Genomic DNA, 14,530 nt, shown 5'->3' with positions numbered 1-14,530 from the left:
TTCAGGAATGTATTTACTTTGTGCTATATATGCCACAATATTCATGCAGCACAGTATCATTGAATAGCATAGCTCTGTCAATGTACACTTTAAAGAGCTGGTGAGGTGTCCTATTTCTTCAGTAATTGGGACCCAGGGGGACAGTCACAGTTTTGAAACGTGTACACAATGAGGGAGGCAAAATATCCTCAAGGCTGGAACATAGTTTTAAGAAACCATTATTCACACTGTCAGACTTATTTTTACGTAGGTTTCAGGAAATAACTCATTAGATATTGTGGATGCATAGTCTACCCTAAATGTTACATTCCCAATCTGTAATTTCAAAAGCCTGACCCTACCATTTTGTTTGGTAGAACATAGGATAAACAACGAATGGAGTAATGCAACCTAAGATTTTGGTTTATGATAGACAGTTGTACTAAATTCCCAAGGCATGTAATATTCTACAAGAATCAATGGGTATCCTGGAACATTGCACATTATTATTTCAGTGTCTTGCATATTTGATTTACACATAGGCAACTACAACCAATCACACACCCTTTTATAAACTGATAATAGAGTTTTCATAACATTCCATTTTTGTATTCTAAATTTAATCTGATTATTAGTCTGGTTTAGGTAGTTAAAAGGCATTAGACCTATCAATTATGCTAACACACATAACATGTATGAAATGGCACAGCACCTTCAGTTATGCAAATTACACTTATATTTCTGTTGAATTTGGTGTACGTAGGCAACAGTGTCGTTCAAAATGTTAACGCATATGTCCCCGCACTGCGTGTTAATTCCCGGTCCAGTGCTCCCGGATCAAGAGTCTGTCTGTGACTCTTCGCAGGACCCGTCCGCTATACCCATAATTCACCGCGCTGAGACAAAATGAAGGAATACAGCCACTGCGGGAGAACAATGTTTGGGCTCTAAAGATTGAAACGGACGACCAAAGGTGAAATAAACCAGCCGAAAGAGCTATTGGTGGTCATGTATTGGTAAGAAAAAAGGAAATATATATTTTGGGCGAGTTTAAATATGTGAAACTCAGGCAAGAGTGTGGGACAGACAACAAAGCTAGATAGCATACCGTTGCTGGAGCCGAGCATCATCAATTGTTCGCTTGAGTTGCATGGGCCATTTGTTATGGGTACGTCGCACGTATGCTCAGATATGGTTTATTTCAGTCCTCACCTGTTAGAGGTTCAAGTAGTTTATATCAACTGGTTTAATTAGTTAGCCAGGTATTATGTATTTCAGAACCGGAAAATGAAAACGAAGCGCTCACAATATGTTGACGAATGACGACACACCGTGTTGTCTAAAATCTCTTGCGCGTGCATACGCCGACTCGCAAGTTTGTCAATCAAAATGATTTTAGAATTAATTCCATACCTTGGAATCGATGTAGGACTACGTCAGGCGAGAACGGCAGATCCTCACATGTTTGTTGTAAAATTTAATTCATTCTATGATCTTAATGTAATTTTTACAGAGTATTACTGTTCTCTGCTGATGGCCATATTAGCTCATTATTGCATGATCCTGCATCACAAAGGGCCTGGCAGGCTGGTTAGCCAAATGGCTAATTGCTTGGTGGCTAGCCAGACGTTAGCAGTAGCTAGCTAGCGGTCTTTCTAGCCCAAGTGAGTGACACTCGATGAATAAATCACAGTTTAGCACTGGGAACCGATTTGGCGCCTACGTCATTACTTTCTGATTTTTTTTTACCACTGAATTCGTTTTAATTTTCAACTAACGCTTTCTTACAATACATACCATTTTACTGTAGCATGTTACATATGCATCTGTTAGCTAGCTGTTAGCTTTATTTGGTATCAGCATGCTAGCAAGTTTCATCCAATGCAATTGCAATCGAGCTAGGCTAGGTATGCTGGTGGAGACAATGAAGTTCAGAGACACGATTAAGTTACACGTGAAATCTGAAGCTATTCAAATTAACTGTGTTTTGTGAATGAAAACACACTATTGTAAAGTAATTCAATTGAATACAAGAAACTGGCTAGGTAATGGTAGTCTGGACAATGTTAAATTATGAAATTGCTGCTTATATTTTGTTATCGCTATTTCACCGAGTTAAGCTATCAGTGCCACTGATATCTTCCTCAAGGTGATGCACTGGTTTGGATGATGTTGTTCTTCTTATTCCAAAATCTCCATTTTGATTTTGCCTTTTGGAATCCTCTGTCATTCCTCGTTACATTTGTAAAATAGCACAGCAGCTGAGACATGCCTAACCTCAGTCATCTCAAATGTCGTGTTATGATGGTAACTTAGAAAAGTGTTAATTTTGTGAGATCAACCTAATCTTCCTGTAGCTATAGACACGTATATTAAACAGCCAACGTTTTGCAGTATACCCATGTTATCAGTTTTATTTTGTTTCTTGATAGTATTTCAGTGGCTAGTACTGGCTACTCTTGCTTGGTTCTTTAACTTTAAAGCCCATGTTTGATGGGTGTCCTATGATGATGACGACCTGTAGTCACAGATTAAAATACAGAAATGGACCTTCCCTTTACCTCTATAACCTAACTGGGCTGTTGCCTTTTTTAGTTAATTAGCCTAGTCCTCAAATAGGATGACAGATTAACACGCTGCTTCAGGTTTATTCCGCTCTCTCATAGGACGTCAGGGTTTAACATATTATAGGCTATAACTTTTACCCAGGTTAATTCAGCTACATCTGAGGTTGACTGAAGACTTTCTAAAAAAAATAGCCTGTTTTTAGGGTACCATAATTCACACAAGTCAGACTCCAGACCGTGGCTGTTTGTTGTTGACCCACAAACCCTTATTATTAATCTGGCTAAGCACTTGATGGGGAGATCAGAGTGCATGAAACTGATTCCTCAGGGACAGCCCATTGTAACAATGCCGCCCATCCAGTCAATGTCTGTCTGGACAGTTAATTTATTTCATGTGAGTTGGTGTCAGCAGCACATGTAAACCAAAAACAAACCATCATATATCACTGATGGAAAGGCCACCCAGATGTTAATGTTTCTTTTCCACTCATCCAGGAGTGCTGCACTGCAGCTTCACCCTGCTCTCCTCTCAGCTGTGTCTGTGCGACATATGCTATCTGAGGGGAGAAACACATTTTTAGAGCAGAATACACATTTCCGTTCGCTATAACTTATGGACAATAAAGTTGCATTGTACTTCAGCATCTGCTCTTTCTTTCCCAGGATGGTTCCGGTTGGCTCCCTTTAGTTGAACCTGCCCACCACCAAGTTCATCATGAGCATCATTCAAGACAAACTAGGTAATGACTTCCTGCGCTCCAATGGGAGCATGGACTCCAACTTCTCCCCTGGCATGATCATGTTCAGTCACCTGCCCCCAGTGACCAGCTTCACCCGGCTGGCCACCCAGTCTGTTATGCAGGACCTGCCAGGCCCTCACGAGATGATCCTGAAGAAGGAGCGGGACTCTCCAGACTGCAGCATGGCTGGGGTGGGCGGCCTGGTGGAGTATGGCGGGGTGGGGGACTATGTCCATGCCATGGACATCAAGCAGGAGAAGATGACAGAACATGACTACCGTCAGCCGCTGTACCCTGGAGGCCCGGGGAAGAGCACAGAGCTCCTGGAGGTGTCCATGGGCAACCACCAGAATCTGCTGGTGCATGACCTTAGCCTAGGCAACGTAAGGCCTTCTGACACATCAATACTTAGACGGCTGGTTTCCCACACACACAAAGCCTAGTTGTGGATTAAAAAGCCTTCTCAACAGAGATTCTCCATTGAAATAGCTTTTTAGTCCAGGACTAAACTTAATCTGTGTCTGGGGAACCAGACTGTAATGTTCTTTAAACCAGAGAATTCAAGGCAAGGCACCACACCATAATAGGGATTTAAAAAATAAATAAAAAAATCTTATTTGTATCACCATCAACCTTTACCGGTTGTATGTAGACAAATGACTTTTTGGTATTACACATTGTCATACATATTTTATTTAAATATGCAAATTGGGCAATATATCATTAAATATGCACATGATTGCATATCACGCAAATCCATTTTTCTGGACACTGGATGAAGTCAGCCTAAATATTTTGGTTTCACTCCAACACTCCACGACCGGACTTGTCCAGAGCAAATTGTGGGTAAATACTTTTTTAATCTTTCTATCTGTAAAATACTAAAGACATAGATGTAGGTAAAACACTTTTTTGGCAAATGTTTCCCAACAAGATCTTACCCAGAAGAAAAAATTGACAAGATATCCTCAATTTCCTCTCGGCAAGTCTACCTAAGCATAACCATACAGAATTTGGTGAAGCCAGATGCTTCTGAAGCTGAGGAAATGAGTTGGTTGGTGTGTGGGAAGGGTCTGACTTTCAGTAAATGGCAGTTGAAGAAAAGTACAGTGAAATTAGGCTGTCAAACGCCTATATAGACCCAATCACCATCTCCAAAGTAAGTTACTAAATAGACCCGTTTGTAACATTCTCTATGAAATGTACTTTTAAATTGTGTAATTCAATGTAGTGAGCTTTGAAATGATTGTATGTGCATTTTAAAGTGGTTAAAATGAATTATGTTGATGACTAGTATGATAAACTAAAGAAAATATACATTTATCTAAATTCAGCAAAAAAAGAAATGTCCTCTCACTGTCAACTGCGTTTATTTTCAGCAAACTTAACGTGTAAATATTTGTATGAACATAACAAGATTCAACAGCAGACAAAAGGGGGGGGGGGGGGGGGGTCAAAAGTAACAGTATCTAGTGTGGCCACCAGCTGCATTACGTACTGCAGTGCATCTCATGGACTGTACCAGATTTGCCAGTTCTTGCTGTGAGATGTTACCCCACTCTTCTACCAAGGCATCTGCAAGTTCCCGGACATTTCTGGAGGGAATGGCCCTAGCCCTCACCATCTGATCCAACAGGTCCCAGACGTGCTCCGTGGGATTGAGATCCGGGCTCTTCACTGGCCATGGCAGAACACTGACATTTTTGTCTTGCAGGAAATCATGCACGGATCGAGCAGTATGGCTGGTGGCATTGTCATGCTGGAGGGTCATGTCAGGATGAGCCTGCAGGAAGGGTACCACATGAGGGAGGAGGATGTCTTCCCTGTAACACACAGCTTTGAGATTGCCTGCAATGACAACAAGCTCAGTCCGATGATGCTGTGACACACCGGCCCAGACCATGACGGACCCTCCGCCTCCAAATCGATCCCGCTCCAGAGTACAGGCCTCGGTGTAACGCGCATTTCTTCGACGATAAATGCGAATCCGACCATCACTTCTGGTGAGACAAAACCGCGACTCACTTTTTGCCGGTCCAGTGACGGTGGGTTTTTGCCCGTAGGCGATGTTGTTGCCGGTGATGTCTGGTGAGGACCTACCTAACAGGCCTACAAGCACCCAGTCCAGCCTCTCTCAGCCTATTGCGGACAGTCTGAGTGCTGATGGAGGGATTGTGCATTCCAGGTGTAACTCGGGCAGTTGTTGTTGCCATCCTGTACCTGTCCCGCAGGTGTGATGTTCGGATGAACCAATCCTGTTCAGGTGTTGTTTCACGTGGTCTGCCACTGCAAGGATGATCAGTGGCCGTCCTGTCTCCCTGTAGCTCTGTCTTAGGTGTCTCACTGTACGGACATTGCAATTTATTGCCCTGGCCACATCTGCAATCCTCATGCCTCCTTGCAGCATGCCCAAGGCACATTCACACAGTTTAGCAGGTACCCTGGGCATCTTTCTTTGGGTGTTTTTCAGAGTCAGTAGCAAGGCCTCTTTAGTGTCCTAAGTTTTCATAACTGTGACCTTAATTGCCTACCGTCTGTAAGCTGTTAGTGTTTTAACGACCGTTCCACAGGTTCATTAATTGTCTATGGTTCATTGAACAAGCATGGGAAACAGTGTTTAAATCCTTTACAATGAATATCTGAAGCTAATTCATAAAAATCCTATTATCTTTGAAAGTCAGGATCCTGATAAAGGAACATTTCTTTTTTTGCTGAGTTTAGTTTGACATGTACATTTCTGAAAAAATAATAATATTAAATGGCCCAAAATACCAACAAAATCTCAAAATTGATAGGTAAATGCAAAAATATAATTTCAGCCTATGGTGTCTGGCCTTGACCCACACCAAATTTCCCTCTTTTGTTGTGTTAAAAAATAAAGGAAAATGTTCTCTATTGAAATGTCTAATTTACTGCAGCATTACAATTAGTAAAAAAAAATATATATAATAATTACTCCGGAGGTTTGGTTGATCAGATATCCACCTGTCTTTTGGGGTGTGGGCTTGTAACATGGCCAATCTCACCAAAGACTGATGGATTGAGGGAATGTGTGAAAGGGTGGGGGCAGCGGAGAGGGAGTATTTAGTAATGGTGACCTAAATATAAGGCATCAAATGCAAAATATGTCCCTCCCAAAACGATTGAGATTGTGCCTCTCCGTGTGAATGGAAATGTCTTGGCAAGGACACGGTCGTCTTGTTTGAGCTTGCACTCACACATTGTCTTTACACACACATGCTCTCTCTCTGCCTAACAATAGCCAGACTCCAGAGGTTTACTAGGCAGCACTTGGCATGCTCATTGAAAAGCTAGACATATCATTTCCTGCTCACTAAATATGGTTTATTAGTTTATCCAAGGACATCTTAGAGAATACATTACATTAACTTTGAGATGTTTTTATTTAACCTTTTATTTAACTGTGTTATCTATACACATGTATGATTATATTACTGAGGAGACTATCATTTTTCTCCACTCAAAAAGCCGATTCCCTGCTAAAGTTATGAGTAGTTTCATTTGGAGTGCAGTCGGAGCAGCCCAAATGGTGCTATTATTTTCAGGATAATGACATGCATGTGAGCTTGCAGACATTTTGAGCCCACTGATCCTGCGCTCGTTTGGTTGCGGAAATGAGACGGGTTTGTTTTGGCTAGCCTTTCCCCTGATCTAATACAATGATTGGTTGATATTTGAGAGCTCCGTCGTCTTTCACATGCACCCATCCACACTCATAGGCTGTGTCTGACTTTTGACCAGGGCCCATAGGCCGTTGGTCAAAATTAGTGCACTATATAGGAAATAGGATGCCATTTCAGACAGCCATGTTCTTAGTATCCATATGGTGTTGGGAAGTGTAATTGAAGTCCCAGTGTCCCTTTCCTAAACCACAGACCCTTTTGTTTGAAGATTGCTCTTCATAGTGGGTGAACATGCTGAATATTAATGAGTCTGTATTTACACTTGAGTTGCTAGTTAATAAGCATAGGCCTTTTCTATGGGATTCTAAGTGTCTCAAATGACACCCTATTCCCTTTTATATAGGCCATTTTGATATGCATCCTAAATTAACAGCAGCTCTCCCATTTGAATGACTGCTTAACTGTCTGGAGAGATGCACAGGGGGAGCCATAAATATGTGGTTTATTACTCTACCTTCTGGCACTTCCCCAAGGCAGCCTTCTGCAATGGCTGAAATGAGCTTTCACTAAATGCTGCATGAGTCTGTTTTTGTCTTGTGTACACATGCAATATGTCGGCTATGTGACTGAACTAGGCCCTTCCCATTCTCTCAAGTGCTCATTTAATTAAGTCTTCTTGCTCACTGTGCGCCTCCCTTTTGTCATCCAGCTGCCGAGTCGGTTAGGAAAGGAGTCCTCAGGAAAGAGAGGTCGAAGGTCAAATGGTGACGAGAGCAAGCCCCGGCGGAAACGTGGAGAGCCTAAGGTATGTGAACTGTCAATTCTATTCAAGTTGTATGTGTTTGATATGCATCCTAAGTTATCTTGATTTAGATATAATTCATTTTTCAATAGTTTATTGATCCATTACATCAAAGTATATTTTTTTCCTGAACTTAGTTTCAATCTTCAGTGAAACTATCATGCATTAAATAAATTAAATTGCATTTGTTAGTTGAATTGACCTTCTTTTGTCCAAAAGCAATCAATGATGCCGGATGCAGATGGAGGCAGCCTGTGGCCCAACGGGAAGCTCCACATCTGTGAGCACTGCAGCGCATCCTTCAGGAGCTCATACCACCTGCGCAGACATGTCCTCATCCACACAGGTACCCAGGACCCTACTGACTGATCTATTAGGCTAATTTTTAATCTGTTTGTTTTTTAATGAAAAATTATATCTTGAGGGAACATTTTTCACTTTCACAAACGAAAGAAGTTCAGTATTTGTGTTGAATTGAATAGACAGACGAGATGTTTGTTATGGGAGGTCCTCATTCACACGGGTACCTAGGCCACTGATCAAAATGTCTGTTCATTTCTAGCATTCGGTGTGGTCTCGGTTGGTTTTTCTACTAGATTATAAAAGCAAAAATATCTCCAGAAATTTTTGGAATAGATTGTGTGGTTAGAAAAACAAGTTTTTCACAAAGTCACTGTAGGAAACCTTGAAATTAAACCAGTGCAGTATTAGTTTTGAATAGACTAGGCAGACACAGAGGATTTAACTTAGTAACCATAACTGTGTGGCTGTGGTGTTGCCTTAGGTGAGAGGCCGTTCAGGTGCAGCCAGTGTAACATGAGTTTCATCCAGAAGTACCTACTACAGCGGCACGAGAAGATCCACAGCGGTGAGTGGCGTGTCATACATCCCACACACACGTCAAGCACACTAATGACGCGTGAGAGGAAAACAGTCAATTACCTTTGTGCACCAATAGTTGGATGACACAATGAGCAAACCTATGTTTTGTAGATGGTTATTTTTCTTTAGATCTTCTGTGATGTTTCCCATGACAGGAGAGAAGCCTTTTTGCTGTGACCAGTGTAACATGCGCTTCATTCAGAAATACCACATGGAGAGACACAAGAGGACCCACAGTGGAGAAAAGCCATACAGATGTGAGACCTGCCAACAGGTAGTGACCTCCACATGAAAAATCTACTGAAATAGGTTGACGTGGGTTGGGAGGGGAGTGGTTATGATGCATGTCTGTTTTTAACCTGTGGAAGCAGCAGCACTTTTGAATGGCCAAAACAAATGTCCCCTCGGGGACAATGCATCCTAATATGCCCACTTCCATTATGGCATGACCTGACAAGTTATATTTCTCGGGATGGAAATGTCTTTGTGTCTATCCCATTCTGCTGTTTACAATCTGTACCCTACTTATGGTCTCTCTGCCCTGCAGTTTTTTTCTAGGACAGACCGATTACTCAAGCACAAGCGAACCTGTGGAGAAGCCATAAAGAAGGGTCTGGAGCCTGGGATGTTGGACCTGGGCTGTGAGGACATGGGGCAGGGCAGCTACGGAATCACTCAGGGAAACACTGGGGCCTCGGGCCGGAAGAGGGGCAAGTCCAAAAACTCTGAGGGAGGGGAGCGCAAGAGGAAGAAAGCGGCGGGACCGGCTGAAGCGGGAGGGCTGGGCGGAGCACACATCCACGGGGCGCCGTCGGGAGGCTACAGTCTCCATGACTACAGCGTGGAGAATCACACTGTGTCCTCGTCCACTCCGCCAGGGCCCAGTATGCACCACGAGCATCAAGGCAGAGCCCCTAAGATGGCCTTCAAGAAGGCCAACCGTAAGGCCCTGGACCAGGGGGGCTTGGGGCAGGCCAAGCAGGGCACTATGGAGCAGGGTGAGGGTGTGGGGATGGTCGGGATGGGCCTCATGCAGGGCTCTGAGGCCAAATCGGGTCCCACCAGCAGCAACTATGATGATGCCATGCAGTTCCTCAAGAAGAGACGCTACCTTAACGCGGCCAACAGTGCAGCATCAGGGGCCGGGGTGGCAGGGAGCAGCACCAACGATTATGAGGTCAACGTTGGTCACCTGTCGTCCCAGCAGTCGGTTATCCAGGGGGTGGTCTCAGGTGTGATGGACAGCGACTCGCCCCTGAGTCTGCTAGACTCCTCCCCCATGGGCGTGGACAAGCACGACAGGTCGGGGATCCCTGACGAGGTACTGCAGAGCCTGCTGGACCACTACACCCAGAAACCAGACAGCTCACACCACGACGTGCACTTTGACCTCAGTGACCAGCACGTGTCGCTGCACCCTGTCTCAGCAGATGGCTCTGACCTGAGCCACGATGCAGACTCTCCCAGCCCGTCTGGAGACAAGACGGTCATTATGCACGAGTACTCCCGCTTCTTGCTGCAGGCCCTGGAACGCACCAGCCACAACACAGGCTTCCCCCTGGGCCCCGGGCCCCCAGCTACAGGGCCCTTCACCAGCACCCACCAACGCAACCCACTCTTTACAGACAAGCACATGTACACTACGTCCCCTCTGGAGTGTGGCTTCGGCCAGCCGGTGGCCTCTCCCACCCTGCCCTCCTCCGTGCCAAAGTCCCACTTTGCGATGCTGTCAGACTCCTCTCCGCAGCACAGCTTCCACCTAAACAGCCTGGAGCCTGCCACCCACCAGCAGCTTACCCCTTCTCAGGAGCTCACTGACCAGATGGAGAAGCAACACTCCTCCTCTTCCCCCTCCTCCTACCAGATCAACCCGTCTGACCTGGGCAGCCAGAAGGACTCGCAGAACCTGGCTTCTCTGGACCCCTCTAAGGGCTCCTACACGATCGAGAACTTTGCCCAGGCCTTTGGATCCCAGTTCAAGTCGGCCGGCCGTGGCGCCTTGTCGTACGGCGCTGACTCTTGCGGGGAGGTGGACCACAGGATAAGGACACCAGTCTCCGAATTCTCAGGGTATACTAGTTTGTTAGCCGACGTCAATGAGGCAGTAAGTACAGGTTCCAAAACCCCAACAAGCCAAAGCTACAGATAAGGGCCTGGGAGGGGACAGCATTCTGTTGGAGTTTCATGTTTTGTCCATTTTTTATTATTTTTTTTCAAAATTTTTTTTTGTGCTCCTATTTTATTCTTATTTTTATTAAGTGAAGTTTTAATTATTATTATTACACTGCCGCTATGTGTATGCCTCAACCCTCTCCCCAGGACTGGTCTTCAAGGACTATTCAAATGCAATTTTTTAAGATATATTTTTTAAGTAAATATCTATGTATTTAGTCTGTTTTTCTTGTGTCCTTTTTGGTCTGCTCGTTAATCGTTAGAATGAAAAGTACCTTTTTTTGAAAAGCAAACAGAGTAGCAATGAACTTGTTTTTTCTCCCATGAGCTTAAGGGTTTTAGCAATCAACTTTACAATTGTAGCTAGCATAATAATGAGAATAACAATGATGGTGGCAGGAAATAGCCCAGAACTGAAATAGCAAAAAATAAATAATGATATTGTCTGTTACAAGGATAAGTATTACTCAGGAAAAAGTGTAAACGGAGGAAATTGTATAGTGCAGTGAGCACTCATTTTAGAGGTGTAAATTTGCAACTACAAAGAGGATGCTTTGTGTGGTTATTTCTTGTGTTTTATACCTTGGTTGATGAGTGCAACAAATAATGGAGGCTGCTGCCAGCTCACTTTTACTGAGAACACTTTCCACTTAGCTATATAGAGATTATGGTACTTTCTTGTTAATGTGAAACTCATGTTTTCTTTCAATAAGGGCCATATATATTTATAGCAATATATACATGTATAATAACAGCTATAATCATTCTGGGGAACTGCCAGGTGAGGTAAAGGAATTGGGGTGGGGGGAGTATAAATTGTTTTCCTTGTTAGTTTGAGGAGAACATAGTGACTCTATTCCTTGGCCAATAGAGGTTGCTGTTGGACAGCTGTGGAATGGCCTTCCTCATATTTCTCCCCTCTTCTTCCTCTTCAATTATTTTCTTTCCTTAAAAGAGTCTGATTAGCACTTTGAGCCATTTAATTCATTGAATAAACTAAACTACCCCATAAGATCATGGAAGACATTTTGAAACAAACTGACTTGCTTTCTAAAGAGATGTGTTTATTTGGTTGGGGTTACTACCGTATGCAGATGTGGGGTTGAATGCATCTTGAGCAATGGGCTGTTAGGGGAAGGGGGGGCTTTGGTTGGGATGCCCTAAGTTTGGATGACATGGTCTCTTATGGGAGGGGGGTGGTTTGGGCCGGGGGAGTTTTTATTTTATTAGCATTATCTCCTGGATGTTATCATGTGTAGGTCATGGGGGGGAGGGGGGGGGGGGTTGTTTTAAGGAAATGTATTAACGGTGAAATTGAGAGTGAATGTGTTAAGTAATTCACCACTCTGTTTAGCATCTTTGCTTTACTATTTAAATTTAAAGTTAAGTGTATAAAAGTGGCTGAATATTTCTTCCCCTGTTACTGAGACAACCTGGAAACCATGTAAGGAAGTGATCATGTGATTAAATATAACCCATATACCTATAACAAACCCAAAGCATTAGACATTTCTGGTGTGCTGGCACTACCACAATGGTATTTTACGAGGAATGGGGGTGCCTAGTCCTGGAAAATGTTGTCTACAAATAAATTCTGTGCGTCCCAAATGGCACTCTATAAAGTGCACTACTTTTGACCAGGGCCCATAGAAGAATAGGGTGCCATTGTGGACGTACACATATGTACATTTCTCTGTGCATGTGTCTAATGCATTGTTTGATTATGTAATTTCTTGCGGTCCTGCAATGAATCTTTAATTTATTTGATGTACTTTTGTAAATCAAACAATTGCATTTTCTTCCATAGCAACAACTGGCCTTTTGTGCTAGAAATGCTGTCACACTTTCTTTTAAAAAATATATATATATATATTCTATTTTTATTTATCCTTTTATTTCCTTATGCCCCTTTTTTGTCTTGCAGTCATTCAGCCATGTTTCATGATTCTGTAACGTTGCAATATCATAGGGAACAATGACTGACCACTACAACCATGCTCTGTTTTTATTGGATAGGTGGCTGAGAGGTGAACAATAAGGACATTGACCTTTTTCTATACCTCGTTATCTCTAAACACACAAGCAGGGACAGGACAAAAGGTTGGATGTATGGAGCAGAGATGCTGTCGTATGTGGCTATTTTAAAACATTGTGTTAATGACATTTATTGGACAAGGAGGGTATATTATTGCTTTAGAGTTCTGTAAATGCCTAATCATGCCAGCCAGTGTTGCAGTCTACAGTTCAACTCATTGTCTCCAAGGGAACATTTGTTACTTCCTATATTGTATGCCTATTGTTTACAAAATAATTTACAAAACACTACATCTAAATCTTGCCCCGGTTTATTATTATTATTCGCATAACTTTTTTTGTACAGCTCTTTTTTTTTTTTTGTCAGCACACCAAATTTGTAGCTGAGGTTATCTTCCCTCTTATTTTGTTCCAGATTCTTGTAATGATTTGCAGGGCTGTTCCTGTCCAATGAATTTATAATTGATTAGGGAAAAACACAATAAATGCTGTTATCACGATTTTGTTGATTTTGGTTTGACACTTAAACAAGTGGTTTGTTCTAATGGTGTTTTACACGAAGTCCATGAGGTGTGGGTCAACTGTTTGTTCACCTGCCTGCAACTGCTAATAACCCATTGCTAAAATCTGATGCCCTGACCCTAACCTGCAAATATAGAAAATATATTGTAGGCTACAGTCAGACGGTGGAATTATTATTTTTTTTTTGAGGGGGTGCAGGATTTTTTGCATTTGTTGCCTAATGTAGATGTAAACTCGACAACAACAAAAAAAATAGGCCCTTTTTCAAGACCCTGTTTATCAAAGATAATTTGTAAAAATCCAAATAACTTCACAGATCTTCATTGGAAAGGGTTTAAACACTGCTTCCCATGCTGGTTCAATTAACCATAAACAATTAATGAACATGCACCTGTGGAACGGTCGATAATAACTTCTTATGGCTGGGGGGCAATATTGAGTAGCTTGGATGAATAAGGTGCCCAGAGTAAACTGCCTGCTCCTCAGTCCCAGTTTCTAGTATATGCGTATTATTTGGATCGAAAAAACACTGATGTTTCTAAAACTGTTTGAATGATGTCTGTGAGTAAAACAGAACTCATATTGCAGGCAAAAACCTGAGAGAAAAATCCAACCAGGAATTGGGAAATCTGAGGTTGGTCAATTTTCAACTCCGTCCCTATCGAAGATACACTGGGATATTGGTCATTTTGCACTTCCTAAGGCTTCCACTAATGGCAACCGTCTTTAGAAACTTGTTTGATGCTTCTACTGTGAAGTGGGGCCGAATGAAAGGGGATTGAGTCAGAGGTCTGGCAGCAGTCACGCGCTGGTCACACGAGAGGTATCTCCCGTTCCTTTGCTTTTCTGAAGACAAAGGAATTCTCCTGTAGGAATATTGTTGAAGATTTATGTTAACATCCTATAGATGGGATTCCTGGGAGTGCATTCTGATCAAGACCATCAAAGGTAAGGGAATATTTGTTATTTCTGACATCTGACTCCAGCATGGTGGATATATGTATTTGTTTGTCTGAGCGCTGTATTCAGATTATTGCATGGTTTGCTTTTTCCGTAAAGCTTTTTTGAAATCTGACAGCGGTTGCATTAAGGAGAAGTATATCTATATTTCCATGTATAACACTTGTATTTTCATCAACATTTATAATGAGTATTTCTGTAAATTGATGTGGCTCTCTGCAAAGTCAC

At 42.6% G+C, this 14,530-nt stretch overlaps 1 protein-coding gene across 2 annotated transcripts; it reads left to right on the top strand.

The window, feature by feature from the left end:
- The first annotated feature begins 763 nt into the window (after positions 1-763).
- On the top strand, positions 764-13,320 carry LOC110486204 (zinc finger protein 281). 2 transcript variants are annotated; one of them, XM_021557631.2, is made up of 7 exons: positions 764-952; positions 3,210-3,669; positions 7,640-7,735; positions 7,952-8,078; positions 8,517-8,600; positions 8,770-8,888; positions 9,162-13,320. In XM_021557631.2, the coding sequence occupies exons 2-7, from the start codon at positions 3,262-3,264 to the stop codon at positions 10,761-10,763; spliced, it is 2,436 nt and encodes an 811-aa protein (XP_021413306.2). In that variant the 5' UTR covers positions 764-952; positions 3,210-3,261; the 3' UTR covers positions 10,764-13,320. The 2 variants fall into 2 exon arrangements, with proteins under 2 accessions (XP_021413306.2, XP_021413305.2); XM_021557630.2 differs by having other exon boundaries at positions 766-995.
- The last annotated feature ends 1,210 nt before the right edge of the window (positions 13,321-14,530 follow it).

This window comes from Oncorhynchus mykiss, chromosome 13 (assembly GCF_013265735.2).
Source record: "Oncorhynchus mykiss isolate Arlee chromosome 13, USDA_OmykA_1.1, whole genome shotgun sequence".
NCBI classification, from domain to species: domain Eukaryota; kingdom Metazoa; phylum Chordata; class Actinopteri; order Salmoniformes; family Salmonidae; genus Oncorhynchus; species Oncorhynchus mykiss.
This window is presented reverse-complemented; position numbering and strand designations above follow the sequence as displayed.

Bases quoted from the DNA above. Each gene is read 5' to 3' on its own strand.
- LOC110486204 (XM_021557631.2), top strand. From the start codon at position 3,262: ATGAGCATCATTCAAGACAAACTAGGTAATGACTTCCTGCGCTCCAAT. The intron at 7,736-7,951 runs GTATGTGAACTG...TTTGTCCAAAAG, and splicing joins GGAAACGTGGAGAGCCTAAG to CAATCAATGATGCCGGATGC. The intron at 8,079-8,516 runs GTACCCAGGACC...GTGTTGCCTTAG, and splicing joins ACATGTCCTCATCCACACAG to GTGAGAGGCCGTTCAGGTGC.